General features: G+C 47.0%; 1 protein-coding gene across 1 annotated transcript in view; it reads left to right on the top strand.

Annotated features, from left to right (window-relative positions):
* Positions 1–14,271, top strand: part of LOC131192086 (complement C3-like) — a 172,135-nt gene that overhangs the window by 114,253 nt on the left and 43,611 nt on the right. The window contains exons 28-30 of the mRNA XM_058170905.1: positions 2,607–2,757; positions 8,200–8,363; positions 13,186–13,344. Coding sequence (XP_058026888.1) covers positions 2,607–2,757; positions 8,200–8,363; positions 13,186–13,344 — 474 coding nt within the window. The remainder of the gene's footprint in view (positions 1–2,606; positions 2,758–8,199; positions 8,364–13,185; positions 13,345–14,271) is intronic.

The following is a 14,271-nucleotide window of genomic DNA, read 5'->3' as shown; positions in this document are numbered from 1 at the left end:
AGGGGTGAGAGAATCGACCCCTGCGGCACCCCACACATGAGGCACCTTGGAGTCGATCTCTGCCCCCCTGTCAACACCGTCTGTGTCCGGTCAGAGAGGTAGGAGGAGAACCACCGATAAACGGTGCCTCCCACTCCCAACCCCTCCAACCGGCGCAGCAGGATACCATGGTCGATGGTATCAAAAGCCGCTGAGAGGTCTAATAGGACCAGGGCAGAGGGATAACCTTTATCCCTGGCCCTCCAGAGATCATCCACCAGTGCGACCAAAGCTGTCTCCGTACTGTATCCGGGCCGGAAGCCGGACTGGAACGGGTCTAGATAGACAGCTTCATCCAGGTACTGGGGTAGCTGACATGCCACCACATTCTCTACAACCTTCGCCGTGAAGCGAAGATTGGAGACTGGCCGGTAATTCCCTAAAACAGCTGGGTCCAGGGAAGGCTTCTTGAGGAGGGGTCTCACCACCGCCTCTTTCAAGGCAGCGGGAAAGACACCCTCCCGCAAAGAAGCATTTGCAATCCCCCGGAGCCAGCCTCGTGTCACCTCCTGAGTAGCCAGAACTAACCAGGAGGGGCACGGATCCAGTAAACATGTGGTGGCATTCAGCCTACCCAGCAACCTGTCCATGTCCTCGGGAGTCACAGGATCAAAATCATCCCAAACCACCTCCACAAGACGGGTCTCGGAACCCTCGCCTGGATCTACCCAATTTTGATCCAATCCGTCCCGAAGCTGAACGATTTTATCGTATAGATAACCGTTAAACTCCTCGGCATGCCCTTGTAGGGGATCCTCCCGCCTCTCCTGTTGGAGGAGAGAGCGGGTCACCCGAAACAGGGCGGCCGGGCGGTTATCTGCCAACGCAATGAGGGAGGAAACGTAGAAACGTTTCACATCCCTCAGTGCCACTAGGTAGGTCCTACTATAGGACCTAACTAGTGTCCGGTCAGCCTCAGAACGGCTGGATCTCCAGACACTCTCTAGGCGTCTTCTCCGGCGTTTCATCTCCCTCAGCTCCTCGGAGAACCAAGGAGCTGGTTGAGACCGACGCCGGGTCAGAGGCCGCAAAGGCACGACACGGTCCAAAGCTCCAGCTCCTGTTCCCAGGCCGCAACTAGTTCTTCAGTCGTGTCGTGGGCCAGGTGCTCGGGAAATGGCCCAAGCTCCGTCAGGAACCTCTCCGGGTCCATCAGGCGCCTGGGACGGAACCAACGCATTGGTTCCGTCTCCCTGTTGTGGTGGGTAGCGGTCAGAAAGTCTAAGCGAAGGAGAAAATGATCTGACCATGACAAAGGTTCGACAACTAAATCATTTAAAATCAGATCATTCAACCACTGGCCAGAGATGAAAATCAAGTCTAGGGTGCCTCCCCCGACGTGGGTAGGGCCGTCAATTAATTGAATCAGGTCCATGGCCGTCATGGAAGCCATGAACTCCTGAGCTGCCGAGGATGCTGCGCCGGCTGATGGCAAATTGAAATCCCCCATGACTAACAGTCTAGGGGTTTCAACTGCCAGCCCGGCCAGCAACTCCAACAGCTCGGGCAGGGCTGTTGTCACGCAGCAAGGAGCCAGGTACGTGATCAACAAGCCCACCTGAGTCCTACGACCCCACTTCACGTAGAGGGATTCACACCCAGCTATCTGAGGCACAGTGGTCTCCCTCGGCTCAAGACTCTCCTTAATAATAACCGCCACCCCGCCACCCCTACCCTGGGCCCTCGGCTGATGGAATGCTCGGAAACCTGGTGGGCACATCTCCACTAGGGGGACCCCCCCTTCAGTGCCCAACCAGGTCTCGGTAATGCCCATAACGTCCGCGGTCCCTTCCTGAATAAGATCTGAAATCAGGGGGGCTTTATTAACCGCGGACCTGGCATTGCATAACATCAGCCGAAGGCCCAGGTCCCGAGCACTCTGGCCACTCGGGTCACGGGAAAATCCTGGGGGGCCGGAGCGCACAATCGCTCGTAAACAGCGAGGGCGAGCCCCCGAAACCTGATGTGCCCCCCCCTTCCGTCATATCTGCCTCTCCCACTTACCGTAGTAATAGCTTGACCCTGATAAATAAATGATTTTATTTATTTATTATTTATTGAATACATTTATATGGCTGTCCAACTCAGAAGTAGTTGACCCTGGCCAGTTTACAAGATTTAAAAATCTACCCCATCCATAATTTATCTGCTCCCCTCACTCCCAACCCATGGCAGCAGCAGCACAATCAAATCAACCATTTGATTGGCTTCATTTCCATTTGTGGTCCGCAGGTCCAATGACAAAACTGTTAGATTGGGCAATTGAAGGAAACCCGAGACCAGGCTTGTGACAACAGTTCTTTTATTTAGAGTAAGACTTCAGAAAACAATACAGGCAGGATGCTCTCTTATACACACCTGGATCAGTTGACAACCAATAGGATTTAAATGTTTTCCCGCTGAAATTCCCCTCCAATGGGAACATACACAACAAAAACCATGTTTTTAGGGCCTTTCGGAAAAGCAACAGAGTGGGGACCAATCAGACCTCAGGGTAATGGTGTTCCATAGAGATGCCTAAAACATTCCTAATGGATCTCTTCTCTTCCCTCTCCCCACACTTCCAGAGTCTAGAAAGCAGCATCAACAAGGCGACAGATTATTTACTCAAAAGGTATGAGAAACTGCAGAGGCCTTATGCTACGGCCCTCACAGCCTATGCTTTGGCTGCTGCAGACCGTCTGAATGACAGCAGGGTGCTCATGGCAGCATCAACAGGTACATATATAGCTTTGTTTTAAGAAGAAACCAGATGTGGTTGGGCTTTGAAAACAGATGATTCCACTAAGACAGGGGTCTCCAACCTTGGTCCCTTTAAGACATGTGGACTTCAACTTCTAGAGTCAGCCAGCCAGCAAAGCTGGCTGAGGAACTTTGGGAGTTGAAGTCCACTAGTCTTAAAGGGACCAAGGTTGGAGACCCCTGCACTAAGAAGCAGAATGAAGTAATCCTAGGAGTACAAATAACGATGAACAGATTTTTAGATATTGCAGTGACAAAAATAAAACCAAGAGCCACATGCAAATGGGCACCTCTTTAGTTGCTTTCTCAAGAAGAAGAAATCAATAATAATAGATGCAAATTCTTTTTTCCACGCAGGCTACCAGTTGTACAGGTTTATTGTTGAATTGATCTTCCAAAATTTGTCCCCTGCTGAACGCTTTATCGAATATGTACTTCTAAGTATATAGCCTGTAAATGTATTTGCACCTATCATGTTTTCAGTTTACCAAAGGAGACTAGAGAAAAAAATGGAAAGAAGTTGCTGGTTTTTATTATGAATATTTATTATTTTAAAATATTTTGCTCTGATCTTTATCAATATATTTGCAATTTAAATATATGCAATTTATTTACCTAGTAAATATTTATATTTATATTGCATTTTTAGTGATTTTCATAGTCATAGCTTGTTTGATGATTTTCTGTGTAGTTATTTCTCTTGCATTGAATGTAACAGATAATAAACCACCACTTAATATTTTGGGATTAACTCCTAACAAATTTTTACTTATATTGAAATGTTAAACAGGATCTTAGAACATAGAATAATAGAGTTGGAAGTACTGTGGAGTCCAATCCCCTGCTCCGGCAGGAGAGACTCTATCAAATTACCATTTCAGATAAGTGATTGCCTGGTTTCTTTTTGAAAGCCTCTGAAAGCAAGCTATTCCATCCTTAGTTCTAAGGAGAACCTAGAAATTTCTCCTTAGTTCTAGCTTGCTTCTCCCCTTGATTAGTTTCCATCCTTTGTTTCTTGTCTTGCCTTTTGGTGCTTTGGAAAATAGTTTGATACCCTGTCTTTGTAAGAGTGTCCAGTGCCTCACTCTTGTGGCGCTTCTTCTGGCCCTTGTTGGTGGTAGGGGTGTCTCGGTCGCTTGGGGAGACACACAACCTGCTCTCCGCCACTGGCACTGGCACAGACACTGGCCTGGCTGCAACCAACACTGGCCTCACTAACACGAGGGTTGGAGGGATGGGAATGGAATCTGGGAGGATGGGACATTGGAAAGGGGGATGGGCCAGCAGCACCCAGCCACGGCTTTAAGTGGTTCAGGGCAGTGGGAAAAGGGAGCTGGCCTCGCCAAACCTTGCATACCCACCCCATGGATCAGGCTCGGAGAAAGCCCTTGCCAAAGACGCTCGCCCATCAGCCAATTTCTTCCTCTCTCTGTATGTCTCTCTTTTGCTCTCGGTCTCTCTGTGTATCTCTCTCTTCTTTCTCTCTCGGAAAGCCGCAGCTGGAGCAAGCCAGCAAGCTCTCCTTGGGGAGCTTCACTATTCCTTTTATTTCTTCTTTTTGGAAATCCCGGCTGGCTGAGGAACGATCGCCAGCCACAGCAGAGGCTTCCCTTCTGGTGACCCTCCTCCTCCCCATCCTTCTCGTCTCGTGACCCTCTGGCTGGCTGTGGTGGGGCCGGGAGGGTGCGCACACATGGGGAGACATTCCTCAAGTGAGCGCCAAAGTACACAAAGACGCATGCGGGGCGGCCAGCCACTCACCTAAGGAGGGTCTCCCCATACGTACGCACCCTCCCAGCCCTCCACAACCAGCCAGGAGGTCATGAGAAGAGAAGGAGGGGGAGGAGGAGGGTCACCGGAGCCTTAGTGCAGGAACGAAGTGGCCCTGTACCTCCCGTCACACCACATTTGCGCCTAAGGCAGCCTTCACTTCCTGCCGCTTCGGGCTGGAGCTCATGCCCTCCGTGGTTGACCAAAGAGCTGCTGTGGGGGACGACGACATGGCAAGGTGATGGCTGGAGCCTTAGTGCAGGAGAGAAGCCGCATCCTGTTGCGTCCTGTTAAGACCCTCGTTTTTTGTTTTTTGTTTGTTTACATTTATACCCCGCCCTTCTCCGAAGACTCAGGGCGGCTTACAGTGTATAAGGCAATAGTCTCATTCTATTTGTATATTTTTACAAAGTCAACTTATTGCCCCCCCAACAATCTGGGTCGTTAAGCTGTGTACTTTGGTGCTTGCTTAAGGAGGGTCTGCTGTGCTTTGGCGCTTGCTTGAGGAGGGTCTCCCTATGTGTGCGCATCCTCCTGACCCCACCACAGCTAGCCAGGGGGTCACGTGAGGAGGAGGGGGGGGGAGGACGGTCACCTGAAGGGAAGCCTCCGCCATGGCTGGTGATCATTCCTCAGCCAGCCCAGATTTCCAAGAAGAAGAAATAAAAGGAGTAGCAAAAAGCCCCAAGGAGGTTTGCTGGCTTGGCCCAGCCGTGCCTTTCCAAGAGACAGAGAGACAGAGACAGAGAGAGAGAGACAGAGGGACAGAGAGAGAAATACAGAGGGAGGGAGGGAGAGAGACACACACACACACACACAGAGTGATACACAGAGAGAGGGGGAGAGAGGGGGAGAGAGGGGGAGAGATAGGGAAAGCGGGGAGAGAGATACAGAGGGAGAAAGAAACATACAGAGAGGGGAGAGATAGAAGAGAGGAAGAGAGAGATAAAGAGGGGGGAGAGAAGGAAAGATAGGGAGAGGGACAGAGAGAGACACAGAGTGATACACAGAGAGAGGGAGAGAAAGGGGGGAAGATAGGGAGAGGAGGAGAGAGAGATACAGAGGGAGATACAGAGGGAGAAAGAGACACATAGAGAGTGGGTAGAGAAGAGGAGAGAGAAAGAGAGGAGAGAAGGGAAGATAGGGAGAGGGACAGGGAGAGAGAGATACAGAGAGATACAGAAAGAGGGGGGAGAGAAATACAGAGAGAGGGGAGAGGGGAAGATAGGAGGAGGGGGAGAGAGAAGGGGAGAAAGAGGGAGAAAGAGATACACAGAGAGAGAGATACAGAGAGAGATATAGAGAGAGATACAGAGTGTGGAGAGAGATGAAGAGGAGCAGAGAGATACAGAGAAAGATACAGAGGGGGGGAGAGAGACATAGAGAGAGAAAAGGGTGGATAGGCATGGTCATGTGACTGGGCGGGAATGAGTGACATCTAGTTGGCCACGCCCACCCAGGTTTTGTGGCTTCTGGTGGTTTTTTTTTCTGTGGGAAACAGATTCAAATGGCTCTTTGAGTGTTTAAGGTTGCAGACCCCTGGACTAGACATACCATTCTTGCTATTTTAGCCTCCAGCTCCTTAATCATTCTTAGCACTTGATGGGATTCCTCTAGGACAGTGATGGCTAACCTTTTTTTCCTTGCATGCCAAAAGCGTGCACGTGTGCCCGACGGCACATTTGTATGTGCCCATACCCATAATACAATGTGCGCATGACACCCCGCTGTGCATGCATGCGCCACCCCCTGCGCGCAATCCCCCTGCCTCTGTAGGATTTACCTCCATCTGCTCCTGTGAGGCAGTTCCTATTCCTGTTGGATGTATATAGTTATATTCTCGATGGCTTGTAAAGTATTGCAGAGACCCGAAAATCAGGTGGCTGGCGGGAGGTACGCACACAGAGCTCAGCTGGGGCAAGGGCTTGCGTGCTGGCAGAGAAGCCTACGGGTGCTATCTGTGGCATGCATGCCATAGGTTCGCCATCATGGTTCTAGGAAATTGCCAAGTTATAGGCAAATCTGGAAAGTAAAAAAACATCCAGAAGGTGGCTGTGGCAAACCATTTCTGTATTTTCACCAGAAAATCTATAACACTGTTTCTACATAATTACCCAGAGAGTAGTTCAGCTTTAGAAAATGTTTACTGTTTTAGTTTCCAAATTCTCTACTGTAGGAGGAAAGCTTGTTAGTCTATGATGGCAACATATCAAGGGACTGTTTTCATTAAACTTTGATTAAAAGGCACAAACTTTCATGAGCTACAGCTCGTTTCATGAGGTGCATGGAGTGGCTAAATGGATTTAAAGAGCTGGAATGGGAGAAGGGAGAGGAAGACAGGTGATTATACAGATGCAGGTGACGTTTGAGACATGCTTTGTTTTGTTTGTTTGTTTATAATATTTATATGGCCATCCTTCAATGAAATGGTACTCTGGGCAGTTCACCACAATAATAAAACCCAAAACAACAGCAAAAAGGAACACTTGGCACTTCAACCAACATTCTCTGGTCCACTAAGAAGTAGAATCCCTTGGGTCCTCCTGCAGTGCCTGGGAGGAAAGCCAAGCCTTTTCAGCTTTCCGAAAGGCTAGAAGGATGGGGGCCTGCCAGATGCCATGGGATGAGCATTCTGCAGTGCAGGCACTGCTATGGAAAAGATACTCTTTCTAGGTCCTGCTAGATGGCGATATTTAAGGGAAGGGAGATGGAGCAGGGCAACCCTATCCAATCTGGTGGAATGGCAGATACTCTCAGGGAGAGGCAGTCCTCTAAATAACTTGGCTGTGCGCCGTGTATGTTTTAAAGGTGATAACCATCACCTTGTATTGCATACAGAAAGAAAATGGACCCAGTGCAATTCACATGACAAACTATGTGATATGGGCAAAGCAAGGGGCACCTGAAATTGCAACACCACTGAATTCTGGGTGACCTTCCAGGACAGAGCACATTGAGGTAGTCCGGCTGGGAAGTGACCTAGGCAGGAGTGACCATGAGTAAGGCCTCCCAATCCAGGAATGGGCACGATTACTGCACAAGATGGATCTATGCAAAGGCCCCTCTAGTCACAGCTGCCACCTGCTCTTCAAGCAGGAGCCACATATTGAGGAGGGTCCCCAAATTGTACACAATCTCTGTCCAGGAAAGTACTACCCCACTCAGAGATAGCATTAATAAACCTAGGAGAAACAGAAACCAATTATTTCCCATCTAGACACTCACAGCCCCCAAGCAATGAGTCAGTACCAGAACAGCACCATCTGCCCAGCCAGGGGTGGATGTAAGAGAGAGAGAGAGAGAGAGAGAGAGAGAGAGAGAGAGAGAGAGAGAGAGAGAGACTAATTGTAGAGAGTAAGCAAGGTGACCTTGATGGAGATATGCCAATATCAGTATAAGTAATCTTAGCCTTTCTGTTGAATTGATTCTTCATCTGGTTAACTTAGTAAATCTGACCACAACTAGGTATCATCAGCAATTCCATGCCATTGAGTAACTCACATGCAGCATCTGCTTTCTTGAAGAATGGGAGGCTTAATCAATTGTTAAGTTTCCCAATCTTTTCACTCTAACCAAAAGTCACCTTCAGGGTAAGTAACCAATATTTTAAACGGTTTGGTTTAATTTTGTTTCTGTGCTTTTTTTAAGGAAGGAATCGTTGGGAAGTAAATAATGCTCACACCCATAACATTGAAGGCACTTCCTATGCCTTGTTGGCCCTGCTGAAAATGAAGAAATTTGAGGAGGCCGGTCCTGTAGTCCAATGGCTGATAGATCAGAAATATTATGGGGGAACATTTGGACAAACCCAAGTGAGCCTTTGATTTATTGTCTGAATACACAAATTACAATCTTCTGAACGCTGTTCTACTTTAGGCTTCTTAAAACAAAACAAACATCTGAATTGTTGCATGTTTCACCTGAAGAAGAGAAGGTAAAGTCGTGACATGATAGCAGTCTTCTAATATTTGAAGTGCTGTCATGGGGAAGAGGTTGTGGATTTATTCTTCATAGTGCCTAAGGCAACCGTCCTATTGGCATGTACAGCAAAAGAAACTCCTGGGACATTTTTCATTTTACCTATGTCATACAGCAGGCAGCTTGCCACATACTCCTCTATGTCCTTCTTTATTTTTGGCCACCAAAACTGCCTTTTCACTAGATCGAGAGTCTTCACAAACCCAAAATGCCCTGCTGCCCTTGCGTTGTGGTTCTGCTGTAGAATTAGAACGCTTTGGCTAGCTGGGATGTAGATTTTGCTCCATTTCCATGCCAACCCCTCTCTTAATGCCAGCTGGTGTCTGTGATGCTGGAACCAATCTTCAGCCCCCGGGGACTCCCTTAGGGTTTTACCAGGTCTGTGGCTGAGTATTGAGGGGTTGCTCTCTGCTGTCTTGTAACCAAACTGGTTGGATAGGATAATGGAATTGACTACTTCCTCTTGGGCACTGTTGTACTGTGGCATCCGGGAGAGACCATCCACCAAAGAATTCTCTCCTCCCCAGTAGGTATCAGAGGGTGAAGTTGAAACGATTGAAATATTGAGCCTACTGGACCTGCTTAGGAAATAGCTTCTGTGGGGTCTTCAATGCTTCTATGTTCTTGTGGTCTCTCCACACTTTGAAGGGGATTTTACTGCCCTCCAAGAACTGCCTCCAGATTAGGAGACCCCACTGGACCATATAGGCTTCCTTCTCCCAGATGGCCCAGCGCCTCTTGGTCTTGGAAAGTTTATAGGATGTGTAGGTGCAGGGTTGCAACTCTCCCTTGGCATTTTTCTGGAGTAGGACCAGAAAATTACTGGCACCTGCCTGTATCCCAAATGGTTCATCTGGGTTGGAGTGTTTCAGAACCAGCTTGTTGTGACCCAGGTTCCCGGACTCGGACTCTTGGACGAGGATGATTCAGAAAGTGAGGAGGAGGAGCTGGCAAGGCCTGCTTCCCCTGGGCCCTCTCCCTCCCTGGCACCCACCCAGGAGGAGGAGGAGGGGTGGCAAGGCCTGATTCCCCCAGGCCTTCTTCTGATTCGGCAATGCCCCAAGAACAATCTTGGCTTGATGCAAGACTGCGCAGACGTGACCGGCGTGTGCAGCAGAGGAGGTGTTGGGACAAAGTCAAAGAATGATGAGTCACGGAGTGACACCCACGGGGGCTATAAAGCAGGAGGCGGAACTTCCTGGCTTTTTGTCTTGGACAAAGTAGTGAATTTGCGCGGGCAAACTGTTTCAATGGAAAAAGAATATATTTGTGAGTAACTCTGGCCTTATCTATAATTTCCTAGTTATCTCCAGAGACTTGGCAGGCGCGTGGGTAGACGTGGCCAGAACATCTCTGTGCCAGAGGAATTCAGCCAAATGTAAATAAATTTGAAAAGAAGGCCTTTGACTGACTCTTTGTTAGGAGTATTGGGAGAGGGAAACAGAACACAGCTCTATAGCAAAGAAGCACATTCTTGAATGTGGCTTGGCCTTTGAGCAATCAATGCAGAGGCTGCTCAGGCTTGGGTTTCACACCTTTCCCTGTCTTAAGCAAGTTAGTGATTGGCAAGGCTATCAGGGTAAACATGGGGATGAATACGTGATAGAAGTTTGCAAAACCGAGAAAGCTCTGCAGCTTCCTCCTGGTTCAAGAGGCCTCCCACTCCAATATTGCCTTCACCTTGCCAGGGTCCCTCTCCACTCCCTCCTTTGAAATTCAATATCCCAAGTAGTCTAAGCTGGTTTTATGAAAGTCGTATTTGGATAGCTTTGCGTAGAGCTGGGCCTTTTGCAATTTTCTGAGTACAGCCCTGACCATGTGCTCCTCTGGGGTCTTGGTGTAAATTAATCAGGGGTGAGTTTCAAATTTTTTTACTACCGGTTCTATGGGCGTGGCTTGGTGGCCATTGCAGGGGAAGGATACTGTAAAATCTCCATTCCCACCCCACTCCAGGGGAAGGTTACTGCAAAATCCACATTTCCTCCCCATCAGCTGGGACTTGGGAGGCAGAGAATAAATGGGGGTGGGGCCAGTCAGAACTATTACTACTGGTTCTCCAAACTACTCAAAATTTCCGCTACTGGTTTTCCAGAACTGGTCAGAACTGTCTGAAACCCACCTCTGAAATTAATATATTGTTCAGGTACACCAATCCCTTTGTACAGGTGCTCATGCAGACCTTCGCTGATTAACATGATCGGCACTCTCTGCAGGCCAAACAGCATCACCCTGAACTGGTTGCAGCCCAAGGGGCAAGTAAATGCCATCTTCCACTCATCTCCATCCTTGATCCTCACTCTGTAATATATCTTCCTAAGGTCTAATTTTGTGAAGATCTTCCCCTTCGCTAGGTATCCTAGCATGTCCCCCATTAGCGGGAGGGGGTACATGTTCTCTATGCTGATACAGTTCACACCTCTACTGTATAGTCCATCCACAGTCTAAGGAACCCATCATTCTTTTCCTTAAACAATACTGGAGCCATCATCCTTGATTTTGCCAGCTGAATAAAACTCCTAGCTAAATTCTTGTCTATAAGTGCTCAGAAATCCTCCATCTCCTTGGGTGTCATTGAATATTTTCAGCTTGGGCAGTTTGGTTCCTGCCACAATCTTGATTGCACAGTGTGTGGGGCAGTGAGAGGGGAATGTGTCTGATTCCCTTTCTCTAAAGACATCTACTAGGTCATGGTATTCCTCTGGAATCAGTGATTCCTGCTCACCACTTCCCTTTAGTATATTCATAGTTTCTGCTTTCACTTTTTTGGCCGCAGGCCCATGGCTCATTGTCACCATTTCCACTAGCTCCTGTTGGTCTGTCACTCTCCTTTGTACCCACCATTGGGTTTCATCCCAATCTATTTACAGGCTCCACTTTTTCCACCACGCCAAACCTAGGACCATGGGCTTGGTCATTCCTGGGGCCACAATGAATTGGACAATCTCTAGGTAGAGCTCAACCTTGTTCTTTAGCAACTTGGAGAGGCAAGTCACTGGCACCCCACCTGTTATCAAGCCATCTAGTTGGAGAAAAGCCATGGGACACTTCAGTTTCCTCAGCCTCATCCCTAACCTCTCTACCACTTGGAAGGCTGATCAGACATCTGGTGCATCCTGAGTCCAATAGGACTGTGATACCCCCCTTTACTCCTGAGGAGAGCACCAGCTTCATGGGGCAATGGGGCACTTACCATCGGGTTGTCTTCCCCTTTTGCTGTTGATCTCATAGAAGATGGGATCATTTTTGACAGGGGTTAGAGTTCCCTCCTCCTCAGTAGATTGAGGGGTCAACTCTACAATCTGCTGTCCCACCACATCTTTTTTTTTTTGTTTCACGGGGGGCTCCAGGGCAGAGGAATGGATGCCAGTCTTGGCACAAGGCACTCTGCTGCCCTGCACCTCCTTTTTTTCCTCTGTGGGTTAGTTATTTCTTGGGCATCCATGAGGTTGACTCTACTGCACAGTGTGCTCGTGGTACTTCATCAGCTCGATCTCCATCTTTGTGGCCACTCCACCATGCTTGCAGGTTATGTGGCATCCGCCCCCCCCAGGGTAGGTAGTTGTGATATAGCTCCTTACTCAGTCTGTCTCAAAACTAATAGTGCTCAGGCCAATCCCTCAGGAGGCTAGCCATGCAGGTTAAGCATTTTATTTTGGGAAACAGTCTGCACTGTTCAAAAATCTTCAGTGTCTGACCTTGGAGTTGTGAGATTTTCTCAGGCTGCAAACGGCTCATGTAAATTCCTTTTCTCCCTCCCAGCTCCCACATTCCAATCATACCTATCCCCCCTCCCTTAGCTTCTTTGTCAAGTTGCAAGTGGAAAGAAGTGCCTTGCAAATCAACCTTGACAACTCAGCCGTTAGAACAAGGCATTGAATAGCTGCTATAGGACTTGCCTGATAGACTGAAAGAAACTACAGGTTTCATTTCAGCCATCTGTAAGCTTTTTTAGCACAAAATATCCAAAGGAGAAAATGTTTTGTGCTGAGAAAAGATCAGGGTGTATGCTTACATGGTGGATAGAGAATTGTTTATCTCTAATTGGTTAGCAGACAAGTGCAAGAATCTTTTGATGTGCAGGACAAAGAATAACTTTTGAAAGGAATTTTTTACCTGAAGATTATCTAGGGTTTATGTCCTTATCCATGCTGAAATTAAGGGAAGAAAGGGAAATCTCATCCATAGACTTCCTATTGTCCTAGATCAGGGCTGTCAAACTCCCGGCCTCTGGGCCGGATGCATCAGGTGCTGGCCGCACTCACGCCTGGTTTAGTGAAGGGAGAAAAAGTCCCGATATGTCGCGTCATGCCACTGTGATGACATGAGTTTGACACTCCTGCCCTAGATCATTTAGTTCTACAGATAAAGGGCTCTTTAAAGATGCATGTACTGTATGTGTATATAAGTCAACCCTCCTCTGTTTGTTTACTTGTTCAGTTGTAGCCCATCTTCTCATTTATGATCAAATGATCTAACATTTGTAAAAATTGTAAAAATTAGAAAGATAGTTTGAGTATTTATTGCAACAAGTCTCGTCACCATGCTCTTCCCTAAGTGTTAAATATTTATTTCTCTGGTAAAATATATCACTGAATTTTTAGTTCCTTTGTGAGATACTCCACGACAAACAATCATATTTTTTTTCTCCCATTACAGGCAACAGTTGTGGGGTTTCAAGCTCTTGCTGAATATGAGATTCAGATGTCTACCCAAGAGAAGTTAAATTTAGATATTGTTATTAAACTGCCAGAACGAAAAATACCTATAAGGTACAGAATTGATGATAGCAATGCTGTCCGAGCCCAGACGACAGAGGTACAGTATTTCAGCAAGTATATTTATTACTCCTTTCATTGGAAATAATTATTTTGGAGCTTCAAGTTAAAATGCATCTTTGTTCAAGAACTGGGGAAAACTATACAGAATTTAGTGAAACAAAAAAGAAAACCTAAATCAGTTCTCCCTATTGGAATTGTGGTGGTTGGAGATTAGCCCATGTTCAAGCATCAGATCAGGGGAGACTGGCTTAAGACAACTAGCTTCTTTGTCAACATACAATGTAGTTTTAAATTACTTCCCTTTCCTCACACAAAGCTGCAAAAGGCTGTATTTAAGACAATATTGCAAAATTGTGCCTGTACTTCCAAGAACTATTCCTAGGAAAGAGATTTTAATGACTGAGGGACTTAGAGCACTTCGCAACACCTTCACTTAGTACATGAAGATAAAGTCATTAAAACTATTATTATTTGCTATTTCTGATATTGCAGAAGCAATTTAGAGCCAATGTAGATGTATGATACAAATATTTTATATATAAAATATGTTTATATATAAATCTGGTACAACCAAGTAGAATGAAATATTTGTGAAACAGCATCTGAGGGAAAAGCACATGTAGGCAGGAATTATTACCAATATACCAATAGTAATAGAGGCCTTGGGTGCAATCCCACAACAACTGGAGCACCACTTAATCACCTGAGGCATTGATCAATCACTGTCTATTGCAAAAGGCAGCTTTACTCGGAACAGCTTACATCCTGTGACGATTCCTTTAACACCATCAAAGAACAAAATCTGTCTATCCCTGGTCCTTGGAAATGACTCACCAGGTGGATAGAAATGCCAAATCCACTATAAATATCTGGCTGATTGTGCCAGATATTTAAATATCTGGTACTATAAATATCTGGCTGATTATTGCGAACAAGCAATAATAATGACGAAGCGACCCGACAT

Source organism: Ahaetulla prasina, chromosome 2 (genome assembly GCF_028640845.1).
Source record: "Ahaetulla prasina isolate Xishuangbanna chromosome 2, ASM2864084v1, whole genome shotgun sequence".
Lineage (NCBI taxonomy): Eukaryota > Metazoa > Chordata > Lepidosauria > Squamata > Colubridae > Ahaetulla > Ahaetulla prasina.
This window is presented reverse-complemented; position numbering and strand designations above follow the sequence as displayed.